We start from the raw sequence: 21886 nt of genomic DNA on the forward strand, positions 1-21886 counted from the left end.
TGTCAGGGCCACTGACATGGTCAGTGTGTTGGTGGAGACCAAATAGCCACACATTTTACTATCAAGGAAATAATAAAATTAAAGTTTTTTTTCTTAAGCTTTGAGTAGTTTGTACCTCAAACAAGAATCCCCACATTTACAGCCAAGTTTTACGTTACTTGTAAAAGTCTACCAACATCTGTTACTAGAAAAGTAACAAAAGGTTATTGGAACGGAATGAAAATAGCATCTCTAGTTCACTGGACAAAATTCTGCAATATCATCACTGCCTGAAGAGGAAATGCCATGGAAAACACACGGTAAACAAGAGAACAGGAACCTTTCCTGGCACTGAAATACTCACATAGCCGGCTGAACCCCCCAGGGGAAGCACAGAACGCCACGTGCTCCAGAGATAACACTGCAGCTTACTCCTTGTCCTTTAAAAACCGATTCCCTCAATTTAGTACTCGAATAGGAGCTGTGGTTTTTCTTATGCCTTAAATTGGAAAATACCGTGCCTTGGTTACGGTCATTTAAAGATGACACTGTCAGGGGACCTGTAGGCCTTCGCAGCAACTTGATTTACCTCTTAAAGGTGTCACAACTTAGGCATAAAGATAAGCCCTTGACTGCTCTGTGTGTCCTGTGAGTTATAATCGCCAAGGTTAACTTTAACCCAGGCAACTCTCTGTAAGGACTTCTTCCACTCCTCAGTGCACTAGGAAAGTGCCAGGATGACGGCAGCCACCAGGGGGCAGATGTGCTAAATGTTATCCCCACCCTGCAAATGATTTGCAGCTGGCTTCCCGTTTCTGTGGGACCTATTAATCAGCGCATAATTTACAAAAGGTTAAGCACTCAGCTCTAATCTAATGTGCGTGGTTTGTAACGGGAAACGTGTGTTTTAGTAACTGAAGTCTGTGACAAGTGTGTCCGCGGTTATAAAGGGGATCACGTATGTGCCTCCCGAGAAATAATCAGCAAGCAAGAGAAAAGGGGGGAGGGGTGCTGCTAATGTCCATGACCGTTTCCAGCACATTAAAATATGACTTGCTCCATGCCTCTCACATAGATAAAAACCTTAAAAATCGAGTCTTGTGCTACAGCCTTTAACCACACAGTTACTGTTAGCATCCTGAGCTCAATCATAGGAACATAATTTAATGTTGAAAATAACTCTGTAAGAAATAAGTGTTTAATGTATAAGGGAAGTCTTAAGGATCCGCTTGTATCACTAAAAGAAAGAATGTTTTCCCGGAAATTTTAAGAATGGAAAAATGTCTGAAGCAGTCTTAAAACAACTTAAAATTAAATTGAAATCATGGCCAAGTATCCATTGGATCTGCAGTGCACGAATGGCTACTTGGGAAATCAAGGGGTAGCGATTATGAGCCAATAATAAAATTAACATTTTAACCCCACCTTCAATCATCATTTTCAATAGAGCATTAAAAGCAAATACAACACATAGACCAGGTGTCTTCTCATAAAAATAAATAGACAGATGATAGGCAGGCAGACAGTCAGATAGACAGATTCAAATGTTAAAATGATTAAAAGCAGGTTTCCCAAGAAAAGCCATAAACACGTACATTCTAACTTGCGGGAACACCGTTAATAGGTTTCTAAATTTATTCACACACCATGGTCAAATACCACTGAATTTACTATTTGATTTTCATAAATGCATTTGATTGTTGCTGTTATTAGAATTTAGACCTAGGGTTGGGGTGGTCTCAGTTAGTACAGGGCTTGCTGTACATGCTAGAAGCCCCGAGCTTGGTCCCCACACAGCATGAGGTGACCATGGTGGCAAGAGCTTATAGTCCAAGCACTTGAGAATTAAGTCAAAGTTGGACGAGCATAAGTGCTAGGCCAATGTGGGACACCTGGACTCTTTCCAGAACAATGACAAAAAAAAAAAACAAAAACAAAAACAAAAAAAAACAGAATCAGATTTTTCTTAGGCAATTGAATTCATATAACATTCCAGGATCTAGGCTTAGTTTCTTTACCTTTGGACACTTTTCACAGACAAACACTGTGGCCCAGGGACCCAGAGTACACAGGCTATAACGAGCCATTACAGCTGTCCCTCCATTACACAGTAGTGCACCCTCTCCAGTGAAAGGGAAAACAGAAGGCAAACACACTCAACTTACCATAGTGTGCACTGTTGAAGACACCCGCCAGGGTCTGGCACGAAGAGTTATCACCACCACACACTCCACATTTGTCTCTCTTGGCCTTGGAGTTTAACACATGATCACAGCCGGCTTGCTTCAAAACACAATTGTCACGATTCACGTGATCAAGGTGACTAATTATGTGCACAGTGCTTTAAAGACACAGAGTTCTCTCCAAAGGATTATTTCAACTAGCAGGACTTGGGCACAACAGGGGCCTCTGAGTGTCTGGTAAGCCAGGTAGGCAGCAACACGGGAGCAACTGTGTTTGCAGGGTCTAAAAATCAGTGTGCATTGAAGGGTTTACAGAATTTTCTAAATCAATATCCCCAGGTAATAACTTGAGTTCTGCATTGGGACAGACAACGATTCCTGTATTCCATAATCATTTGAAAACAATAATTCAGGGCTGGATAGATGGTTCAGCAGGTAAGAGTGCTGGATGCTCTCCCAGAGAACCTAGGTTCTATTCCCAGCACCCACATAATAAATAGCTCCCTTCGGAACTCCGGTTCAAGGGGATCTGCTGCCCTATTCTGGCTTCTGCAGGCACTGCATGTGTGTAGTGCACACACATACAAGCCGATATGTGTGTGCGCCGACGCACATGAAGTAACATTTTTAAGAAGAAAAGCATTCTTTAAAGAAAAACAACCCAAGCAGACACATTAACAACACATTAGAATACTCGAAAAATATGTTTAAAAAATAAATTATGGCCTTAAGAACTCTTAGAAAAATGGGAAAGCCCACTTCAAATTAACAGTTAAACAAATTTCCTCCAGATGAACCTTCAGCATAAGTGTCTATTAAAGGGGTTTTCCAGGCATTTCAGACAAAAGCACAGCTCTTTTCCCCACCGGGGTCCTCTGCACATGACACGGCCTTTAGTTTTGCGGACTGAATCTTTAAACTGAATGATCTGAAGAGGAAAAGTTCATGTGTCACATGCCCCCCCTTTTTTCCCATTTGTTTGTCTGTTTGTTGTTTGTTTAGTGGGGCGGTGCGACAGGGTGTGTACACCAGAGCACAGCACAGCCTGCGGGAGTTGGTTCTCTCCCTTTATCTCGTGGGCTCCAGGGTCAGAACTGAAGTTGTTAGGCTTGGCAGCCTTCCCATCACCCTGCCGTATGGATATTTTAATATATAAGGTGCATATTTCCACAGTGAAGGTTTATCTATGTATCTTATGAAAGTCAAATGCATGTGAGTGTTGAGACCACTTGGTCATATTCCATTTCATTGCCCTTGGCTGGGTCGCTTGTTTAAATAAGGCCTGCAGCCCCGGGGGCCACTGGGTTCTCACTTCCTCACACGGCTAAGATCATCTCTTTGATATCTATTCCAGCGCTGTTGGTTGAACAGGAGAAATGAGAGTCATGGCGCTAGAGAGGGAGCGGATGTGGGTGACGTGTCACCACGGGAGGTCGCATCTGAAGTGGCAAAAGCCCTTTGCTACGCTGAAGTCCATTCTCTTCCTACCCTTAAAAGAAGCCGATCGCCATTAGACAGGTGCGAGCAGTACCCGCCCACAAGAGCCACTGTCAGAGCGTCACTCGTGGTATGTCTCAGGTTAGTTTAGTTTACACTAAGGAGACCTGCAAAGTGCTCCAATCTCTTTTTGTTCTTTTCCGAAAAAGCGATCAATATGGCAACTGCTAACAGTCCTTAAAATTAATTATTGTTCTTACCGATGGGCAGAATGGGCATCTCGGCTAACTACCCAGTAGCACTTAACTGTAGAGACAAAGGGGTGTTGCTTTAAGGCTGGTGAAGCCAGTGAAGAGTCTTGAATTTGCCTTCGGGTGACATGGGGAGAGGGGGCAAAGGACGCATGCGCACTTTGAGGGCTTTCTACTGCACTGCTGTTCAAAGAAAAGATGGCGGTTCTTCCCTGGGTGCCATTTCCAGGCATTGCAAGGGACTGCTCTGAGCAACCAGTCAGGGGTCCTTAACGTCTGTTGCTTCTAACCTTTACGCGAAAGCGTTGTAAACTTCTATAAAGATCATGTGTATTTTAAGAAAATGATGCAGTTTTTAAAACTTTTATGGAAGAGCTGACAGGGGATTTGCTTGTACGTGGGAAGCTGGCTTTGAGAAAGCACTCTGGCGGGTTTATTCCGAGTCCAGAGCTATCAACCACTGTCAATAGATACATGTGCAACTAGATACGGACAAGAATTGTATTTTTTTAAATAAATATTTTAACAAACAAACAAAAAAAAAGCCAATCTCATCTTTTATGCCAATTCTAAATACAATTGGCGAAACAAAATTAGCCAGCCGAATGCAGTTTAGACTGCTTTTGTTTTATTTTTGAGGCAGGATACAAACAGCTATCTAGACCAGGCTAGCCCACCTTAGCCTCCTGAGTCCTGGAGTACAGGTGTATGCCGCCGTAACACAGATAGCTGCTTCATAACAAAGCTAACCATAATCCCAGAGGTAGCATGATATCAAAGACTACATTGATGGCATTCACAAGAGCAAATTCTGAAGAAACACTCGTTACAGCAGTGGAAGAAACACGTTGCTCTGGAATAGAAACACAAGGTCTACTTACCCGACAGAGGCCCTGGACACAGATGTCGTTAGTTTCCGTCCCACAGGGTGTCCCGTCAGCAACTCTGTCCTTTAGCTGGTAGAAGCTGGTGGTCCCAGCCACCCGGCAATAGAGTTTACAGCGATCTTTGACGGCGACTGCAAAAGGAAGGGTCACATTTTGGATGCAGAACGGCGAAGTTCTGCGATTCCGTACGGCGGAATGTGTTCAGATCAGAGCAAAGGCGTTACTCACTCCCGCTGTACTTCGGAAGCCACCTCACATTGGCGGGGAGGCCGCTGATGTCGAAATGTTTACCATCGAAGTCGGAACATTGCTTTTCTCGGAAGTCTCGCTTGCCTTTTGGACATGAATCAGTATTACATGACCGAAATTTCATCCTGCGGCCCACACAGTACCTTCCTCCGTTTCGTGGCCTAGTCAAATTCATTACATTTTAAAGTGCATCAGTAAGGTATTCCTGTGGTCATCTTTTTCTACAACTGCCCTATTCTCTTCCACGACCAGAAAGGCCACTGACGTTCCTCAAACACTTATATTTTAAAATAAGAAGCACTTGCTGACAGGAGCCTGGTATGGCTGCCCCCTGAGAGGTTCTACCAGCATCTGACCAACACAGAGATACTCACAGTCAACCATCGGACTGAGCCCAAGGACCCAATGGGAGAGCAAGGGGAAGGACTGAAAGAGCTAAAGAGGATTGCAACCCCATAGGAAGAACAATACCTACACTAACCACACTCCTCAGAGCTCCCAGGGACTAACACCAACCAAAGAGTATACACAGAGGCAGCCATGGCACCAGATACATGCCAGCCATGGCCTTATCTGGCATCAGCGGGAGGAGAAACCCTTGGTCCTATGGAGGTTTGATGCCCCAGGGAAGGGGGAAGCTAGAGCAGTGAGGGGGGAGTGTATGAGTGGGTGGAGGAGCACCCTCACAGAGGAGAGGGGGGAAGAGGGGGTATGGAATGGAAGGGTTGTGGAGGGGAAACTGGGGATGGGGATATCATTTGAAATGTAAGTGAATAAAATGATTAATAAAAAAGAAATATACAACAGTGTTTTAAGCAGTTTTCTGGAACACGAATCACAAAAATAGTGCACACACACACGCACACACACACACACACACACACACACACACACACACACACTATAGACCTGAGACCCAGACCTGGATACCAGAAATGAGTCTCAGTTCTGACAACATTAACAAGAATTAATGGTAGAGTTAAGAATACTGTCTAGGGGGGTTGGGGATTTAGCTCAGTGGTAGAGCGCTTGCCTAGCAAGCACAAGGCCCTGGGTTCGGTCCCCAGCTGAAAAAAAGGAAAAAAAAAAGAATACTGTCTAGGGGGACGCAGACAACAGAGAAAAGTCCTGGGTAAAAAGAGAAGCACGCCCGTCGTTGTCATGCCTGAATGCACCACATATATGCTTGTCACTGCTCAATTTATTCCTGGAAATAAACCCCAGATGTTCTGAGGGTAAGGGTGACATGTAATTTACCCAGCCCAACATTCCAATGAGTGTTTATTCAGAGTATATTGTTTTCCTGTGCATTCAGAATGCTCGCCGACATGGCTGTTCTAGGTGCCGCCTGGCTCACGAGTTACTCTCTACACAGTGGAGATATTTAAGATCTCTCTGGGATCTCAGATGCTCTAGCCTTGGATGAAGAGAAACGGGTCGGTACTTACTTGGCGATGGCTGTGACACATCCAGAGGAGAAGCAGAGGAGGAAGAGGAGGAATGTCAGGTTACAGGACAATGACAAGCTAGGAACTGATACATACTTGGGCAAGAGAGCCCAACACGAGAGGAAGATCTCGGCTGTTTCATTGGAAACACAGTAAAATGGAGACGCCATCACAGTCTCACCGCTCACCTTCACTTCTTAAACCCACACCGAAGCAGAAAACAGAGTATGAAGGTGATAGCTATCTCCGTTCAAACTGAGAAATCCAACCTAGATTGTTTTAAAGTCTGAACCCACAAATGAGAGCACTCCAGACAGATTCTGATCTCTGAAACCCTGAGGCTGATCTCCAGCTCTAGAAGTGAGCGAAACCGACTTTTACTTTCAGGTGCTTGAGATAATCGTAATTTACAGTGAATAAGAAGACGTACTCAGGCCGGTCACAGAGCCTGGCTGTGCTCCTGATTCCCCCGCCACAGGTTCTGGAACACGAGCTGTAGGGTCCCCACGGCCCCCACTCGCCGTCCACAGGACGGGTCTCCATGTCTCTGGTCACACACAGCCCGCGGTGGCAGTGCTAGGAACATAATAAGCACACAGAAATGGCATGTGTATCTGTAGTCAAAACATCATGGCCACGACAGCAGCAGCAACAAAAGATGAACAGGAGACGAACGTCTGCACATTATCTAAAGTCAGGGACAGCTCAGGAGTGAGGCCGAGTCTAACACCAACTTGGAATAAATTGTCCCTATCTACTGGGTACCTACGGTTGGAGGAATGCAAACAGAACATAACTATTTCTCTTGCTTTTGAAACTCAGGTTCTCAATGGACTGGAGATTAAAATGAAAAGCATTTATCCTATTCATACTATCTCCAAAGCAGTGTTTTTCATAATGCAGTGGTCATCACAACTCTGTGTGTGTGTGTAATGTGTGTGTATAAAACCATGCATACACACATGCACACACACACATACACACATGCATACACACATGCATACATGCATACACATACGCACATGAACATACACATATGCACAAACACATATGCACACGCAATGCACAAACATACACACATGTACACACATACACATACACACAGGCACACATGTACACATACATGCACACACACAGACACACACATGTACACACACATGCACACACATGTGCATACATACACACATGCACACATACACACGTGTGTGCACACATGTGCATGCATATACACATATACAGACATGCGCACACACATACACAGATGCACACACACACATATACCCCAAACATATGAATAAATAAAACTGAGGAGATGAATGACCTTTACAGTGAAAACTGCCAGGATTTTGAGGAAGCGAACCAAAGACAGCACTAGGCAATAGAAAGACCTTCCGTGCTACTGGATTGGCAGAGTTAATATCATGAAAATGGCTATGTTAGCAAAACTAATCTGTAATCCCTGTCCAAATTCATATATAATTTTTTACAGAACTAGAGAAGAACAATTTAAGAATTTACAGGGACCCACCCAAGACCGCAAACAATGAAAACAATTTTGAGAAAGAATAAAATTACCTTACTGCAAATTACACTGCAGTGTGTTTCACTTATGGGTGAAACGTATTTTAATATGTTTAGAACCACTAAAGACTGGAGAAAACCATTTAACACATTCAATTTTGTTCATTAAGGTTTAAGAAAGAAAATACATGCAATGAAAACATCTATATACTAGGGGGAGGCTGCTGACGTGCTAACATTCTAAGGTCTGTATTTATCTTAATCATAAAAACACAGCAGGTATGTCCACGTAATTACTTATATAACTATATATCACATAAACCCCATCTACTAGTTTTAACAGCAAAGTTATTAGACATTTAATTCCATTGACATCTTACTCTTTCCAACAAACTCGGCAATACCATCACCTCCATGAGCTGACCACAGATGACGACCAGCAATGAGAAATGCAGAGAGCAGCTGCTCGTCCCAGAAGCTCTGGATACAAGACTCACCCTGTGAGGAAACCTACCATCCCAGGACCACAGCTTGTTCCGTCTGCCAGTGGCATGTGCTGTGTGCGACAGCCCTTGTGGACGCCTTCTGCGCTCGTGCACCACAGACGCCGACACTGCTTCTGCAGAGTAACAACAGGCGGGCAAGCCAGAGCAGATATCAACCCACGGACACACAAGGTCTATGTGTTACAAAGCCGCGTGATCTGTTTTCCCTGGCTCATGGCTGAAGCTAGACACAGTCAACAGACGTCAAGCTCTCGCACGAGCATTTACTCTGAAAACAATCTGAAGGGTTACTAGTGTACTAAATGGTGAAAGGAGTGAGTCAAGGTGGCAATATTCAGTTATCTTGAATGTGCTTCCTTTCTTTGCAAGACATTTTCTAAAGGGGCTGTTGTTGTTGTTGTTAAACTTTATTCACAGCTCCCCTGCCTGGCACAGTTGTTACAGTGTATGAGTGCTGTGCATGGGAATACTGTGAAAAGTATCAACATTTCAGAGTCCGTGAAGAACAGTGCACGTTTACGGTTTCCGAACAAACGAAAGAAACCTCCGAAGCTATAGCAGCGGTGCCCAAGATAACCCCTCTGTTTCTGAAGTTAAATGCACAGTTTATCTGGTGTTCTCAGTCAGCTCAGAGTATACAGCCATTACAGTGAAATACTAAGGTAGCCGTCTCACGATGAACAATTACCTTTAGTAAGATCCATGACTATAAATGCGAGGTCTTAAGTGTGTTAGTCACCGTGTGGCATGAGCTTTCGAGTTCTGCATCCTTGCTGTTAAGTGACTCCGCTGACGTCTTCACTGAGTGTCTACTGCATGGCAGCCTCTGTGGAAGGGGCTCTCACCCTTCCTGACCATGCGACCCTCTAACATGGCTCTTCATGTTGTGGCGACCCCCAATCATAAAGCTATTTTTGCTGCTACCTCATAACTGCAATTCTACTACTGTTATGAGACATGAATATCTGATATGTGGACTATCTAGGGTCGCGAGCCACAGGTGAAGAGACGCTGCTTGGGGTGATGAGACTGACTGGGGATGCAAGTGTACTGAAGTTCTCAGATTTTAGGTTTTGTTATACTTTGTGAGATGTGTGTGTGTGTGTGTGTGTGTGTATGTGTGTGTGTGTGTAAAACAAGCGAGTTACCCTGGCATTGAGATCCAAGCCCATGCCCAAAAACCTCCCTCGTGTTTTACAGACACCGTACACATGCAGAGCTGGAAGCCAGCAACTTCCCCAGTGTTTCCCACAGTGCCCTGGGGCATGAGGTCACGTGGGAAGTTCTCATCTGGGCTATCAGACTGGAATTCACGCAGTTTCGGGTTTAGAGCATTTCAGATTTGGGATTTTCAGACTGGGGACTCTCAACATGTATACATGTTCTTAAGTAAATTCAGTCTATATTCCTGGGCCCAGAGGTCCTCAAACTATATAAGGGTAGAAATAGATTGGCGAGCTCATGAGGGACATGAGAAAGCGTAAGGACTGTTCCGCTTGGGAAAGCGAAGGGTGCACGCAGCACAGCACCGACATTATCCGTAAATCCCACCCTAACTTTACACCGGCATCAAAGAGAATCATAATGGCAGATCTGATCCAAGGGTTATCATGTCTGGTGAGTTTTTGCCGTAGAAAGTGAAAGTGGGTGAGCTAGGAAATTTTCCCCAAAAGAAATCGTGAAGAAGACTTTGATTAAAACTGAACATCTAATTCCTTTGTGTTTATGTCTTATAACAGACGTGTAAGGCTGGAAAGATTGCTTGGGGATCCAAGCAGTTTCCGCTCCGTTAGCGGAATTGAGTTCAGTTCCCGGCACCCACAGCGGGCAGTCCATAACCTCCTGGAACTCCAGCTCCAGGCATCCAGCATCCTCCTCTGGTCTCTGTGGGCACTGCGCTCACATACACGTCACCCCACAGACACGCACGCAGACCACGTAATTAAAAACAAAATACATCTTTAAAAAGACATGCAAACTCTTATATTTGTGAGGCCCTTAAACTGACTCAATACTAAAAACAAGCAAACCCCAACATTTTAACCTCTCCTCCCCCAAATAAGGATTTCAATGTTTTAATTTTTTTTTACCATATAGCTATGCGGTGGCTACACCTTCCAAACAGGAATGCTTTACAGAGCTCTGTGACGGAGAGCAATGCTTATTCGGAAATGCCTAGCATGGCATAGAATGCACCATTACTTTAGATTTCATCGTTTTAGGCCCTCTCTAGGGAATGTCGCCTGATCTGTCCCTCCTCCACTCAAGAATCAATGTGTATTTGAAATACATCCTTGCCGTGACTTTCAGGAAAATTTTTCAAACAAATGGGTAGAGCTTCTCCTTACCAAGTAGGGACACACTTGCGATCCGGGACCAAACATGAGTTCGCACTGCTTGTTCCCATCGTACACCGAGCCCGGGAGCTGGGGAGACAGGTCATAGGTTCTTCCGTTGGGTTTGTCGAGAAGGCATTCTCCATGGCCAGTGCTGGGCCAAAGACAGAAAATAGGACAACGTGAATACACATGCGCACACGGGAGCATCTCCGCCAGGCTTCTGTTGTTAGTCACTCCCAAAGACGATATTAGCACCTCCTCGGTTTATTTAAAAGCACCAGTCTCTAGCCATATCAGCAAAGCGAACATTCTTGTACACAACGATGCTATCAGTTTCGTGGAGGAGTCTTTCACTGGATCCCCACTCGGGACTACAGGTTGAAATGTCGCGGGCATGGGCTACGCTTGTTACGTCAGAACCCCACGTCTACCTGGAAGCTACAGGGGCATGAGGGGCGGGCTAGGAATGGAGGCCAATGGTACAGCATCTACGCAACCTGTGTGGGAACCTGAAGTCCATCCCAGCACTGCACGCAAGAACCGTTTAATGACGAGTGACCACGATACAATTGGCGTCACCCTTTCAGTACCCTTTAACCTCAAATGTCTCATCCAAACCGTCGAAGTTTAAAAATAAAGGTGAATTATTCTTATTCTAGATAGCAACAACAAAAAGGGCGTCTCAAAAACTTAAGAGGCAGAGCACAGTTAAGCTCCCTGGCTCTGAGGGCGAGCTTACATTTAAGTCCCTTCGTGTGCCAGGAAACGTGTTTATGAACCAATTCTTTAACCTGCCTGAGCCAGGCCTCATCGTCCATACACTGGGAAGGGTGGTCTCTATCTCACGCTCGCTATGAGAATGCAGTCACGTGCTGCACCAGGATGCTTTGGCCAAGGGCGGGTCAGATGCCAGATGGTGGTGCATTTATGAGAACGTTCTCTGAGCCACGGTTCTATTCCTTTCGATCCGTTCTGTCTAGAGAGGTAATTGCAAACTACTAGTGGGGTTAGGTCTAGAATATTAAACTATATAGGAAATTAAGAAGAATTGGATGTGTGCACAACTGTTTTATGGAAAGAGCTTGATAAATCTCAGTGGCCATGGTGGAAACACAGTTTTGATGAAAGAAATTCTAAAACAAACAAACAAACAAAAAAAAAAAAACTAGCGAAAAGTAAAGACATGGGACCGGGAAAGCGAGTCTTCCTATTCTCAAAGCTACCAGGAGGAGACTCCATCTCTGTGGCAGCAGAAGCAGATTTCATTTGACCTCAGTTCTTCTCAGCCTTCAAGGGGCACCTTTAACTTCTGCCACTCAACAGCCTCTCAAAACACTACTTAGTAACACCCCCAAAATTAAGTTATCCTTAAGTCACTCCACAAACAGTTTTCAGCCCAAGAAAATGTCCAAATTTTAAAAAAAAAATGTCAATATGCTATGCCTGAACTATAATACAATAATTTCAAGTGAAATAATATATACAAATCCTTGTGTTGAAAAATTTTGTATGCATTCATTTATTGTGCGGGGGTAACTTGCCACTACACACATACGGGGGTCAGAGGAAAATCTGGCAGGAATCTGTCCTCTCTTTCCACCGTGTGGGTTGCAGGAACTGAACTACAGTCACCAGGCAAATGTCTTTACCCACTGGGTCCTCGTGGTGACGCATATCTTTTTGGTTTTTAGACATTTATTTGTATAGTAATAAAGAAAAGCTAACCCTCTATTGCACCGCTCTAAGAGCACACGTGGCTGTGAAGTCTGATGGTTTAGTCACCTAGCTGCTAAAGGGACGGAAACGCAGACTCACTCGAGAAACTCCGTTATGTGCTTCTGACTGCAGGCCGACCAGGTCCAAGGGCTTGTGTGGTAATTTAGAGTCGGGGCCATTACGTGATACTGATGTTTAGTCCCAGATTCTTTACACTTAAAACTGTCATCGTGTGGGACGTTAAACCTGAAATTGGAAGCAGATGCTTAAGACAAATCGAGCACAGCATTAATTAGTAAGAATCCCCTCGTATTTCTACATCTGTACTGTATATGTACAGTATAAATGTAGACAAATCTAGTTTCCATCGGTTTTATACTCTGGGTCCTTACAGAGGATGAAATTCTGTGTTCAGAGTCATGGTTTCTGATGAGCGTAGGTTATGTCTTTGATTGGCCTCACATCTTTCTTATTTGCTATTGAAATCTAAACAATGAAAATATTTGGAATCTGCCTCATCTACTCAGGATATGAGCATAATTCTCACAGAAACACGCCTGCATGTTTCAACCTGGACATCTAGGAGATGGGTGTGGATGGTAGGTAAGGTGCAGCACACTACATTCCAGACCACTGGCCGGTTCGATTCTACATACCAACTACATGTCAGCAGAACTACATGTCAGCACAACTACATGTCAGCACAACTACATGTCAGCAGCAGCCCTGGGCCCCTGGCCCATCACAAGTAATGATCCACATACCAGAATAGTAGAAACACGCCCAAGGTCACCCAAATATTCACAATGAGAGCAGTGGTTAAAGAGCTATCAGGGCAGCAACAGACTGCGTGCCGGGCTTCCCAGACTCAGATGTGGGTGGAAATCACCCTTACGATTCACCCACATCCTTCCTCAGGGAGAAGGCCTATCTAGTGAACACAACACCCTTTGCACGGTGTACAGGTCAGCAGCTTTGGGGCCCAGCAAAAGTGTTTCTGAGGCACCACTGCAGTATTTCAACAATCTGGAGGTCTCCCTCACTCCGTCTCATTTCTCTGTCCCCCTTTAACTACTGGTGACTATGACTTAAGCGATTAAAGGGAACCAATGTGGCACCTTCTAACTAAGTTATCCCATTTCAAATCACTGTCCACAGACATTCTAATGTCATGACCAGGAAGGAAATGTGGCCCCAAAAGAGCCATCCCTGGCCTCAATGACTTACTAGCCACCAACAAGTAATGCAATGACCTACCCTGTGGCTACCATTCAGAATTATTTCTTGGAAGACGAGTTCCTAAGACTTTCAAACTTTTCATGGGGGCTCTGAGCACATCATGGGAAATCATGGCGTCCATTCTTACAGCACAGAATCCCAACAGGGTTTTTCATACAGCGGGAATAAGAAGAACTCTGAAGAGTTCTGCACGATCTCTAAAAAGAAGCTTTTGATGAATAAGAAACCCCATGGACCATGTCCTGTGCTAGGGCTCAGAGCAAAAGAAGCAAGATGCGAGTTGGTCTTTCAAGTATTGTTGGGGAGCTCTCCAGAACCAGGGACCCTTGCATGCCCTCCTGATCAATGGCAGGGGACAGTACCTGCCCACCTATAGCAAGAATAAAAGCCAGAGGCCCTTGTCATGTAATCCAGTACAGAAAGGGAAATAGAAGAATTCCGCAGTTCCGCTACTGCTGGTCTGTCTGTGCAGTCTGTCTGACCTAACAGGGATCGCGAAAGACCACGGTAGCCTCTCCAGGATGAAGGAGGAAAATCCCACTGCAGCATTTGAGGCAGAGATACAGGTGCTCGCGGCTGAATGACTGCGAGGGGAAGGCGCAGTCCTCAGGGGAGGGAAGGTACTTACACGTGCCCAAGCTCGTGGGCGATGGTGAAGGCGGCGCTCAGTCCGTTCTCCTCGCTAATGGAGCAGCTCCGCGAAGGATCGCACAGGGTGCCTAACTCCGCTAAGCCTAAAAGAATTACACATGCGTACTTCACCGAAACCGGAAGCTGCACCAAAATCACCACGGGAGACTAGATTCACTGGTGGTGGAATTACGACTTGGAAATAAACGCACAGTTGTGTATTAATGGTGAACAATTATTTAAAGCCGGAAGCTTAAATGAACAGACAAATGGCTTGCACGGAGATGCTTTTGTAGACTTTTGGATTCTCTCATGCAAGAAAATAATGATAATAAATAGATAACAGGGTGAGCAAATATTCTTCTGCAAATACAGGAGCAGGACGTGGGTAATACGAAAGACAAAGCGTTCCAGTTGGTAGAGAAATAAGGAGAAGAAATAAGCTGCCCTGGTTTTCCTCTAACTTTAGGGTTTAGAGTATCCAGATATTCACATGCCACATTTTATACAAGTGTAAGTGCTTGACTTGGTGTTTGCCATTGAACATATGTCAGCCTAGACAAGGCGTGGCAAGCACTCTGTAACCCCCAACTACCTGGGTAGCAGGAGGTGGTTTTATACAACAGAACCTTTTCTCTCTCATACAAAGAAGGACACGAAAACAAGCATGCTGTGGAGTCTAACTGGATATCAGCAGTAACAACTCCAGCTTGTGGAGCCCTGCAAGCTGGAACAGTAAATGGTGATGATGGTGATGGTGATGATGATGATGACGATGATGATGATAATGATGGTGGTGGTAGTGATGATGATGATGATGATGATGATGATGATGATGATGATGACTCTACATGACATTCCTAAACTTCATCAGTCACTAAGGGTTAGAGTTTGGGGGTTTCAATGCAAATCAATGCTATAGTTTCTGCTAATTGCACCCTTTAACATTTCTTAGTAAATGTATCCATTTGTCTGTGAGGATTCTTTTCACAGGAGCTGGTGTATGACTGCACCATCACCTTCTCACTGTATATTGAAGAACTGGTATTGAACAAATGTAGTCGGGGTTGGGGATTTAGCTCAGTGGTAGAACCCTGGGTTCGGTCCCCAGCTCCGAAAAAAAGAAAAGAAAAAAAATGTAGTCACTGAGATGCCTTCTTCTAGGCATCCTTTTATTCATAAAAAGTTAAAAATCTAAACATCAGCCTTACGTGGAGGCAGATTTCCAAACAGTCGTGAAGTTTTATTGTGCATTTAAAGAAATGAAAGTTAAATTCACAAATCTACGGCTGGGAAGATATCAAAAATAAATTTAATAACCAGCCAAGGAAAGATTTCGCTCTCCTCTTTGTGAATATCTTCCCAAGAGGCCTTGCTTGGGCAATATCTTCTCCAGAATATCTTTCCTTTGAATGAAGATCAACAGAGAATCATTAAGCTTCTAAAAATCTGTGCTCCCATGTGTATGTTGCAATCAACTCCCACTGTATAATGTATTTCTCCTCTGTCAAAGCAGGAGAATGGTGAAGACACTTCCTAGAGCTGTCCCATGTCCCAGACGTCAGTGGCAGCATCAAGCTTCCAAGAGCTTAGTTCCAAAAGATTCATCTTCAGAGCTGACCTGAGATTCGGACTCTGACAGTGACTCCATTATGACACAACTTTCCAGTTCATCTTTAAAAGTACACATTGTAAATTTGTACTCATAGAACAGACTTGTGAAAATATGTTTCATATAAAAGGAAAATGGGCTACAAGGTTGCCCTACAAGGCCACAAATGCACATCAACAAAATCTGAAGGCAACAGTTAGCACTCTGGCAGATACTTCCTACCTAAATTCACTCAAGCTGACACACACACACACACACACACACACACACACACACACACTACACACATCGGCACACTATGCTAGCCTAAGCCTAGTGGTTTTTTGAGCACTTGCTGCTCTGGCAGAGGACATGATTTTGATTTTAGCACCCACATGACCATGCATAGCCATCTGCAACTTCAGTTCTAGGAGATCTAAAGCCCTCCTCTGACCTCTGCAGACACCAAGAATGCATGGGCTGTGCAGGTAAAATATTCATGCACATAACATGAAAATAAATTTAAAAATACTCTACAACTGAACTATAACTCTAAACAACAAAGGTCATAAGGTAAAGTAAGGATATAAACACAGAGAAAATAAATGTCAACTTAAAACAGGGACTCAACAAGATAGATTTTAAAATGGAAATGTACAAACCACCATAAAAGATTATTTGCCACCAATAACCTACACTAAAACCATTTTACTTAGGGAAAAAATAAGAAAGAAAATTATATCATAAACAAGTTTTGGACCTAGGGAGATGCACCCTCAGACATAAGTGCTTGCTGTCCAAGCATCAAGAGCTGGGTTCAAATCCCTAGCAGGCATACTAAAAATAGGTTTAAAACTTTTGCAAAAAGAAAAGGCTTTATAGGGACTTGCTGGTTGCCAACTTAGCTTCAGGTCAATGGTGACACTGTCCCAACTACAATGTGGATGGTGTTGGAGGAGAAAACACACCTAACGTGTGAGGTGTACACAATGATAGAAATGAAGTAATGGACACCACTTTGTAGGACCAGCTGGACAAAGGTAGACTCATCCTTGCATCATTTCCTTAGGAGAGAGTGCTAGAGAAAGTTAGCTAATGCCTCTGGTTGGCCATTGCTGGATTGGAGGGAAAGATGTTATCTTTCCAATGTGACTACCCCACAAGGGAAAACGGGGATATGTAATGTGCATACAGACAGACATGATATAAATATATAAATTTGAAGAAAATACATTGACGTGTGTGTACATAAACACACATATGCTTCAAGCGGAATCTTCTCATCTGAACTGACAATGCACCCTCTCTCGCAAAAGCCATAGGCAATCTAACCAAAGAAGAGAGAAAAAGAAAACACCAGGCATGAGAAGCCTCCTTTTGAGTTGTTATTCAGAATTGTCCAAGAGACCCCCAAAACATTATACTGTTGCCCTTGGTTGTCTCTTAGAAGTAGACAGTAACTCTAGCTGAAGAAACGCTCTCCAGACACAGGATCCAGAGGACCCATGTTGGATCTGACCTGAAAGTCTCCTCCCTGAAGAGCAGCTTTCTGGGTACCAGTAGGTGCCGTAAAAGCTTCCAAGGCAAAGAAGCAACCAATTGTCCTACAACTAAATCAACATAATTCTCAACATACTCTATAAGTATTTGTTCTTTTACCCAGACAGTACACATCTCACCCCTCTTCAAAGAAACTTCTTTTTTTTTTTTTTGGTTCTTTTTTTTTCGGAGCTGGGGACCGAACCCAGGGCCTTGCGCTTCCTAGGCAAGCGCTCTACCACTGAGCTAAATCCCCAACCCCCAAAGAAACTTCTCTTTGCATAGACAAGGGCCATAGAGGAAGCAAACTGATCAAAATGCAGAGAACAAATGACCATATCGTGCCCACTAACACATGAACCACACAATTCCTGCATCTAAGGCTCCAGCACCATTGTAGGAGAAATGTCAGGAAGGTTCTACGAGCTAGAGTAATAGGAAACTTGCTGCAAGATTGTGCTAGAAAAGCCAAAGAGGCTACACCCATGAAGTTTTATGCACATGCATGGGTACCTAAGACCTGAAAAATGACTGAACATGCTAATTTAGAGGAGGAAACTCACGGGCCTCAACCCTAGGTGATGAATTACAGGCAAAGGGGGAATTCTGATAGTGGAAGAAATCGTCTTACTCAGGAAAGAACACACAGATTTCCTACCAAGTGGTCAGCCCTGAGATCACATACAGACCTGTAACATTATACAGAACGAGCAATGACTCTCCTCTCCACTCTCCCTCCTCCCCTCCTTCCCCCCCCTCCTCCTCCTCCTCCTCTCCTTTCCCCTCCCCTCCCTCTCCCCTCTACAATTAAAGAAAGAGAGGCTGGAGCAGAAAGCACAATGTTACTTGCAATTACTTCAGTTCTGTAGAAAGAGAAATATCAATGACTGGTAGATATGGAAAAATATGTTCAAACTTCTTAGCAATCGACAAAATGAAAACACATTTTGGATTGACAAAGACTGAGAACTCTGCAGATAACCTCTCTCAACCAGGAGCAGAGCAAAACAAAACGAATGTTTACATATCCCGTGGCTACCTAAACCAGCTGTACTGGGTACTTCAAGTTTCAGAGTTTTTCAAAACTGAAAATATTTACATGGAATGCAATAAAAGTCCAATATTTAAATGTCTTTAAGATCTGAAACTTTTTAAATGTGACTTGAGCTAGCATCCCAGCTGAGGAAAGCCCGAGATGCAGCAGAACAGATACTGACCTGATAATACAATGTGAGAAAATGAATTAGTCCGACTTGACTAACAGGATATCAGTATATAAATGTGCATGAACTGTTATGCAGAAATTAAAAGTCCTAACAATAGCTACAGGTTTTATTTTTAAGCAAAAGCCAACACTATTGTGTTTAGGAAAACATATATAGGTCATGTTACTACTTTTCAGAAACTGGAAGACGTTGGCAAGCCTAAAATTTTTGGTAGGAGTTACCTCATCAGGAAAGGCAGAGACATGCTATATGGATTAAACATAGGCTTTCTATAGGAGCAGCCATGTCTGGGCTGTCAGACCTGGTGGCAGGCTTGGGGCTCTAACCATAACCTTTAAGCTGCCATATGGGTTACAGTATATTATCTCATACACACGGAAACACATCAAGTATCATGTTCTGCCTAGCACTTGATATTTAGTAACAACTAAATGCTAGTTCTTGTTATTCTACAAAATCCATACGAACCAGAGAAGCAAGAAACATTTACCAAGATAATACATCAAAATTATTAAAATGACAAAAAGGGAATCTCTAAATAAGTATTTTATAATTCACTAGTCAATGAGCTGAGTTTAATTGATGAAAGAACTTACCTAATGTGTCACATTTCTCTTTAGCTCCACAAATGTCTTCCCTTAAAAGAAAAGATTGTATCTTGAGACATATTTGGAAAATATGGTTGCAGTAAGTCAACACGAAAATAAAGCTTTCACTCTGCCAAGACCAACACCAATCAGCTTCCACCCCACAATGCTCGTGACACACTCAAAGCTTTTAAAGTTATTGGTGCCTCACTCGTGTGCCTGCCTCAGTGGGCAACAATGCTCTGGGAGTTAATACTGTGAAATGAAGTCACTCTCACGGCCTCAGTTTACCCTCTTCTGATAACACCAGTAGCTGTGTGAAACATGGGGACTCTCAGATGTCAAGTTTTTTCTATTTTGCCTCTTTGTCTATGAGTCTGGTTGTGTATGAGGACAGTGCCCCCACTCCCCCTGCTGAATCTCTCTTTTGCATCTCTTCTCCCTGTTTTTTCTCCTTCCTATCTTAAATCCCTCACTGTGAACCTCTGCACTTGATTTCAGCAACAATGCAGACATGAACCATAGACTATGATAGTGTGTAGAAATAAAGACAACCCTACCTTCTTTGAAAAGACTGGTAAAAACAGACACTTATTTCATGGTTCTGAAAAGCTCACCTTTCCTTGAGATTGGCCCCAAAATGAAGGATTTCATCAGTAAACCATCCAACCAAACAGCAAATACTACACCTCCCTGCTTTTTAAGTATCGTTGAAACAGGCGTGAATTAGCACTGAACAATGGCACTTAGAAGATAGAAATGGTTTTCTGACAGTGGAACTTGTCCCTAGCAAGGGAAGCCTGATAATTATGGAAAGCTCTAAAAATTCAAAATCAGGGACAGACACACAGATGATAAAAGATGACAGATACACAGAAAAAAAGGAAATGAGTAAAATTATCCCCCAGTTCTACATGTATACTAATTTCCATGTATTATTTTTAATGCTCTCATTCTGTCTCTGCATTTTATTTAGATTACAGCAACTCATCCAGACACTGAGGGTTTCCTGAGGAATTTCCCACAATTCCAGTCTGAAAGAGGAGTCAATGCTTTCATTCTGATAGCTCTGGATGCTTCCATGTCTTAGCCACATAGAGTCAATGCAACCAAAACGTATCGGTTCTCGTGCAAAACAAGAATAGAAAATTGCTCTGCCGCAAGGTGGTTTCAAAAGCCATACCTAGTGATGAGGACCGCGGTGTCATGGTGGGAAGGATGAGCATCGTCAAGAACATTCTGACTCTGTTGCCACAAGCAAAAGTTGCGCAATGTGGTGGCTGCATTAAAACTGATCACTGGTCCTTCCTGTGTAAGCAATGAACAGCTCAGGAGGTAATGGTAGACATTTCCGCCAGGTCGGTTAGAATTCATTCTATTAACCTCCATTTTCACAGGTGCCCAAAGAAAAGCATCAGCTTTGCTCTCAGTGTTTATTAGATGCATTTGAGCATTGTGATTGAAAAAATTGATCTGACATAAAGATCAACTGTTCAGCATCAAAAATCCAATATTAATATATTAATAGAAATTAATATATTTTAAATCCTTCAACATTATGATTATAAAAGTGAGTGGAAGTTTTTCATTTTGGATTTTCAAACTGTTGATTCACATGTGCTTTTTCTCCATTTTTCCATTTTATTTCTACCACCCAGTCTTTCTGAAACTGGATCTAACTACGTAGCACAGGTGGATCCCGTAGACCAGGCTAGCCTTGAGTTCACAGAGATCTACCTGCTTCTGCATTTCAAGTGCTAGGATTAAAAGCAGGAAATCACCACACCCAGTTCAAATTATATTTTTAACATATGTTTTGCAAGACCCCATTTCCAGTAAGACTGCTGTAATCCGAAGTTAGCCCCACCCAAAGCCAACTATAACCCACAGGCTTCAATGTATCCTGCTTCTTACCTGCTCACTGTGAATTACCACTAACTTCACAATCACTATATTTATAAGGTTCCCAATGCTCGAGTCCTTGTAGATTGCAGCAACCTGCAAGCAGACACCAAAAGATGAGATGCCTAATAAAGGTGAAGCTTCTTTGCTGCAGCAAAGTAGAAACAGCCCAGAGTATCCATTCTCGGGTGCAGCTATGACGCACTAGAGTCTCTTAGAGAAGCTTTTCCAAAGCCTGGGCCCCATCCCAGCCCTTGTATCCCATCTGATGTGATCGATTTACATCACAATGTCTGGGACTGAAAGACGCACAGCATCCTTGAAAATTCACAGGGATTAAACAATTCTCATATAAAGCTTAGACTGAGAACTAGTACTTATACCAGTCCGGGGCAGTCAGTATATAGGGACTCTGCACTTTCCTCGAAATCACCAAGTGTGTAAATGCATTCAAGTATGGAAATTATCCCCCATAGATGATTAAGGAAAAAACCTTCTCCACTTCTTTCAGGATTCTCAGGATCTCTTTATACCCACAACATCCTACACAAATAGGTGACCTATTATGTCTCTGTAGTTTTACTTAATATTTTCTCCCGAAGTTTTATCTATCTCCAATTGTGAACATGTCTGTAGTTCATTTAGCACTGCCGCTC

At 43.4% G+C, this 21886-nt stretch overlaps 1 protein-coding gene across 1 annotated transcript in view; it reads right to left on the reverse strand.

Annotated features, from left to right (window-relative positions):
• The window catches only part of Adamts20 (ADAM metallopeptidase with thrombospondin type 1 motif 20), a 126715-nt gene that overhangs the window by 64437 nt on the left and 40392 nt on the right, over positions 1-21886 (reverse strand). Inside the window, exons 5-15 of the mRNA XM_032885418.1 lie at positions 21243-21326; positions 20512-20636; positions 19338-19378; positions 14384-14489; positions 12616-12762; positions 10810-10951; positions 8470-8574; positions 6865-7010; positions 4966-5147; positions 4732-4868; positions 2145-2262 (exon numbers count right to left, since the gene is read on the reverse strand). Of these exons, the coding sequence (XP_032741309.1) occupies positions 2145-2262; positions 4732-4868; positions 4966-5147; positions 6865-7010; positions 8470-8574; positions 10810-10951; positions 12616-12762; positions 14384-14489; positions 19338-19378; positions 20512-20636; positions 21243-21326 (1333 nt within the window). The remainder of the gene's footprint in view (positions 1-2144; positions 2263-4731; positions 4869-4965; positions 5148-6864; positions 7011-8469; positions 8575-10809; positions 10952-12615; positions 12763-14383; positions 14490-19337; positions 19379-20511; positions 20637-21242; positions 21327-21886) is intronic.

This window comes from Rattus rattus, chromosome 1, assembly GCF_011064425.1.
Source record: "Rattus rattus isolate New Zealand chromosome 1, Rrattus_CSIRO_v1, whole genome shotgun sequence".
NCBI lineage: Eukaryota > Metazoa > Chordata > Mammalia > Rodentia > Muridae > Rattus > Rattus rattus.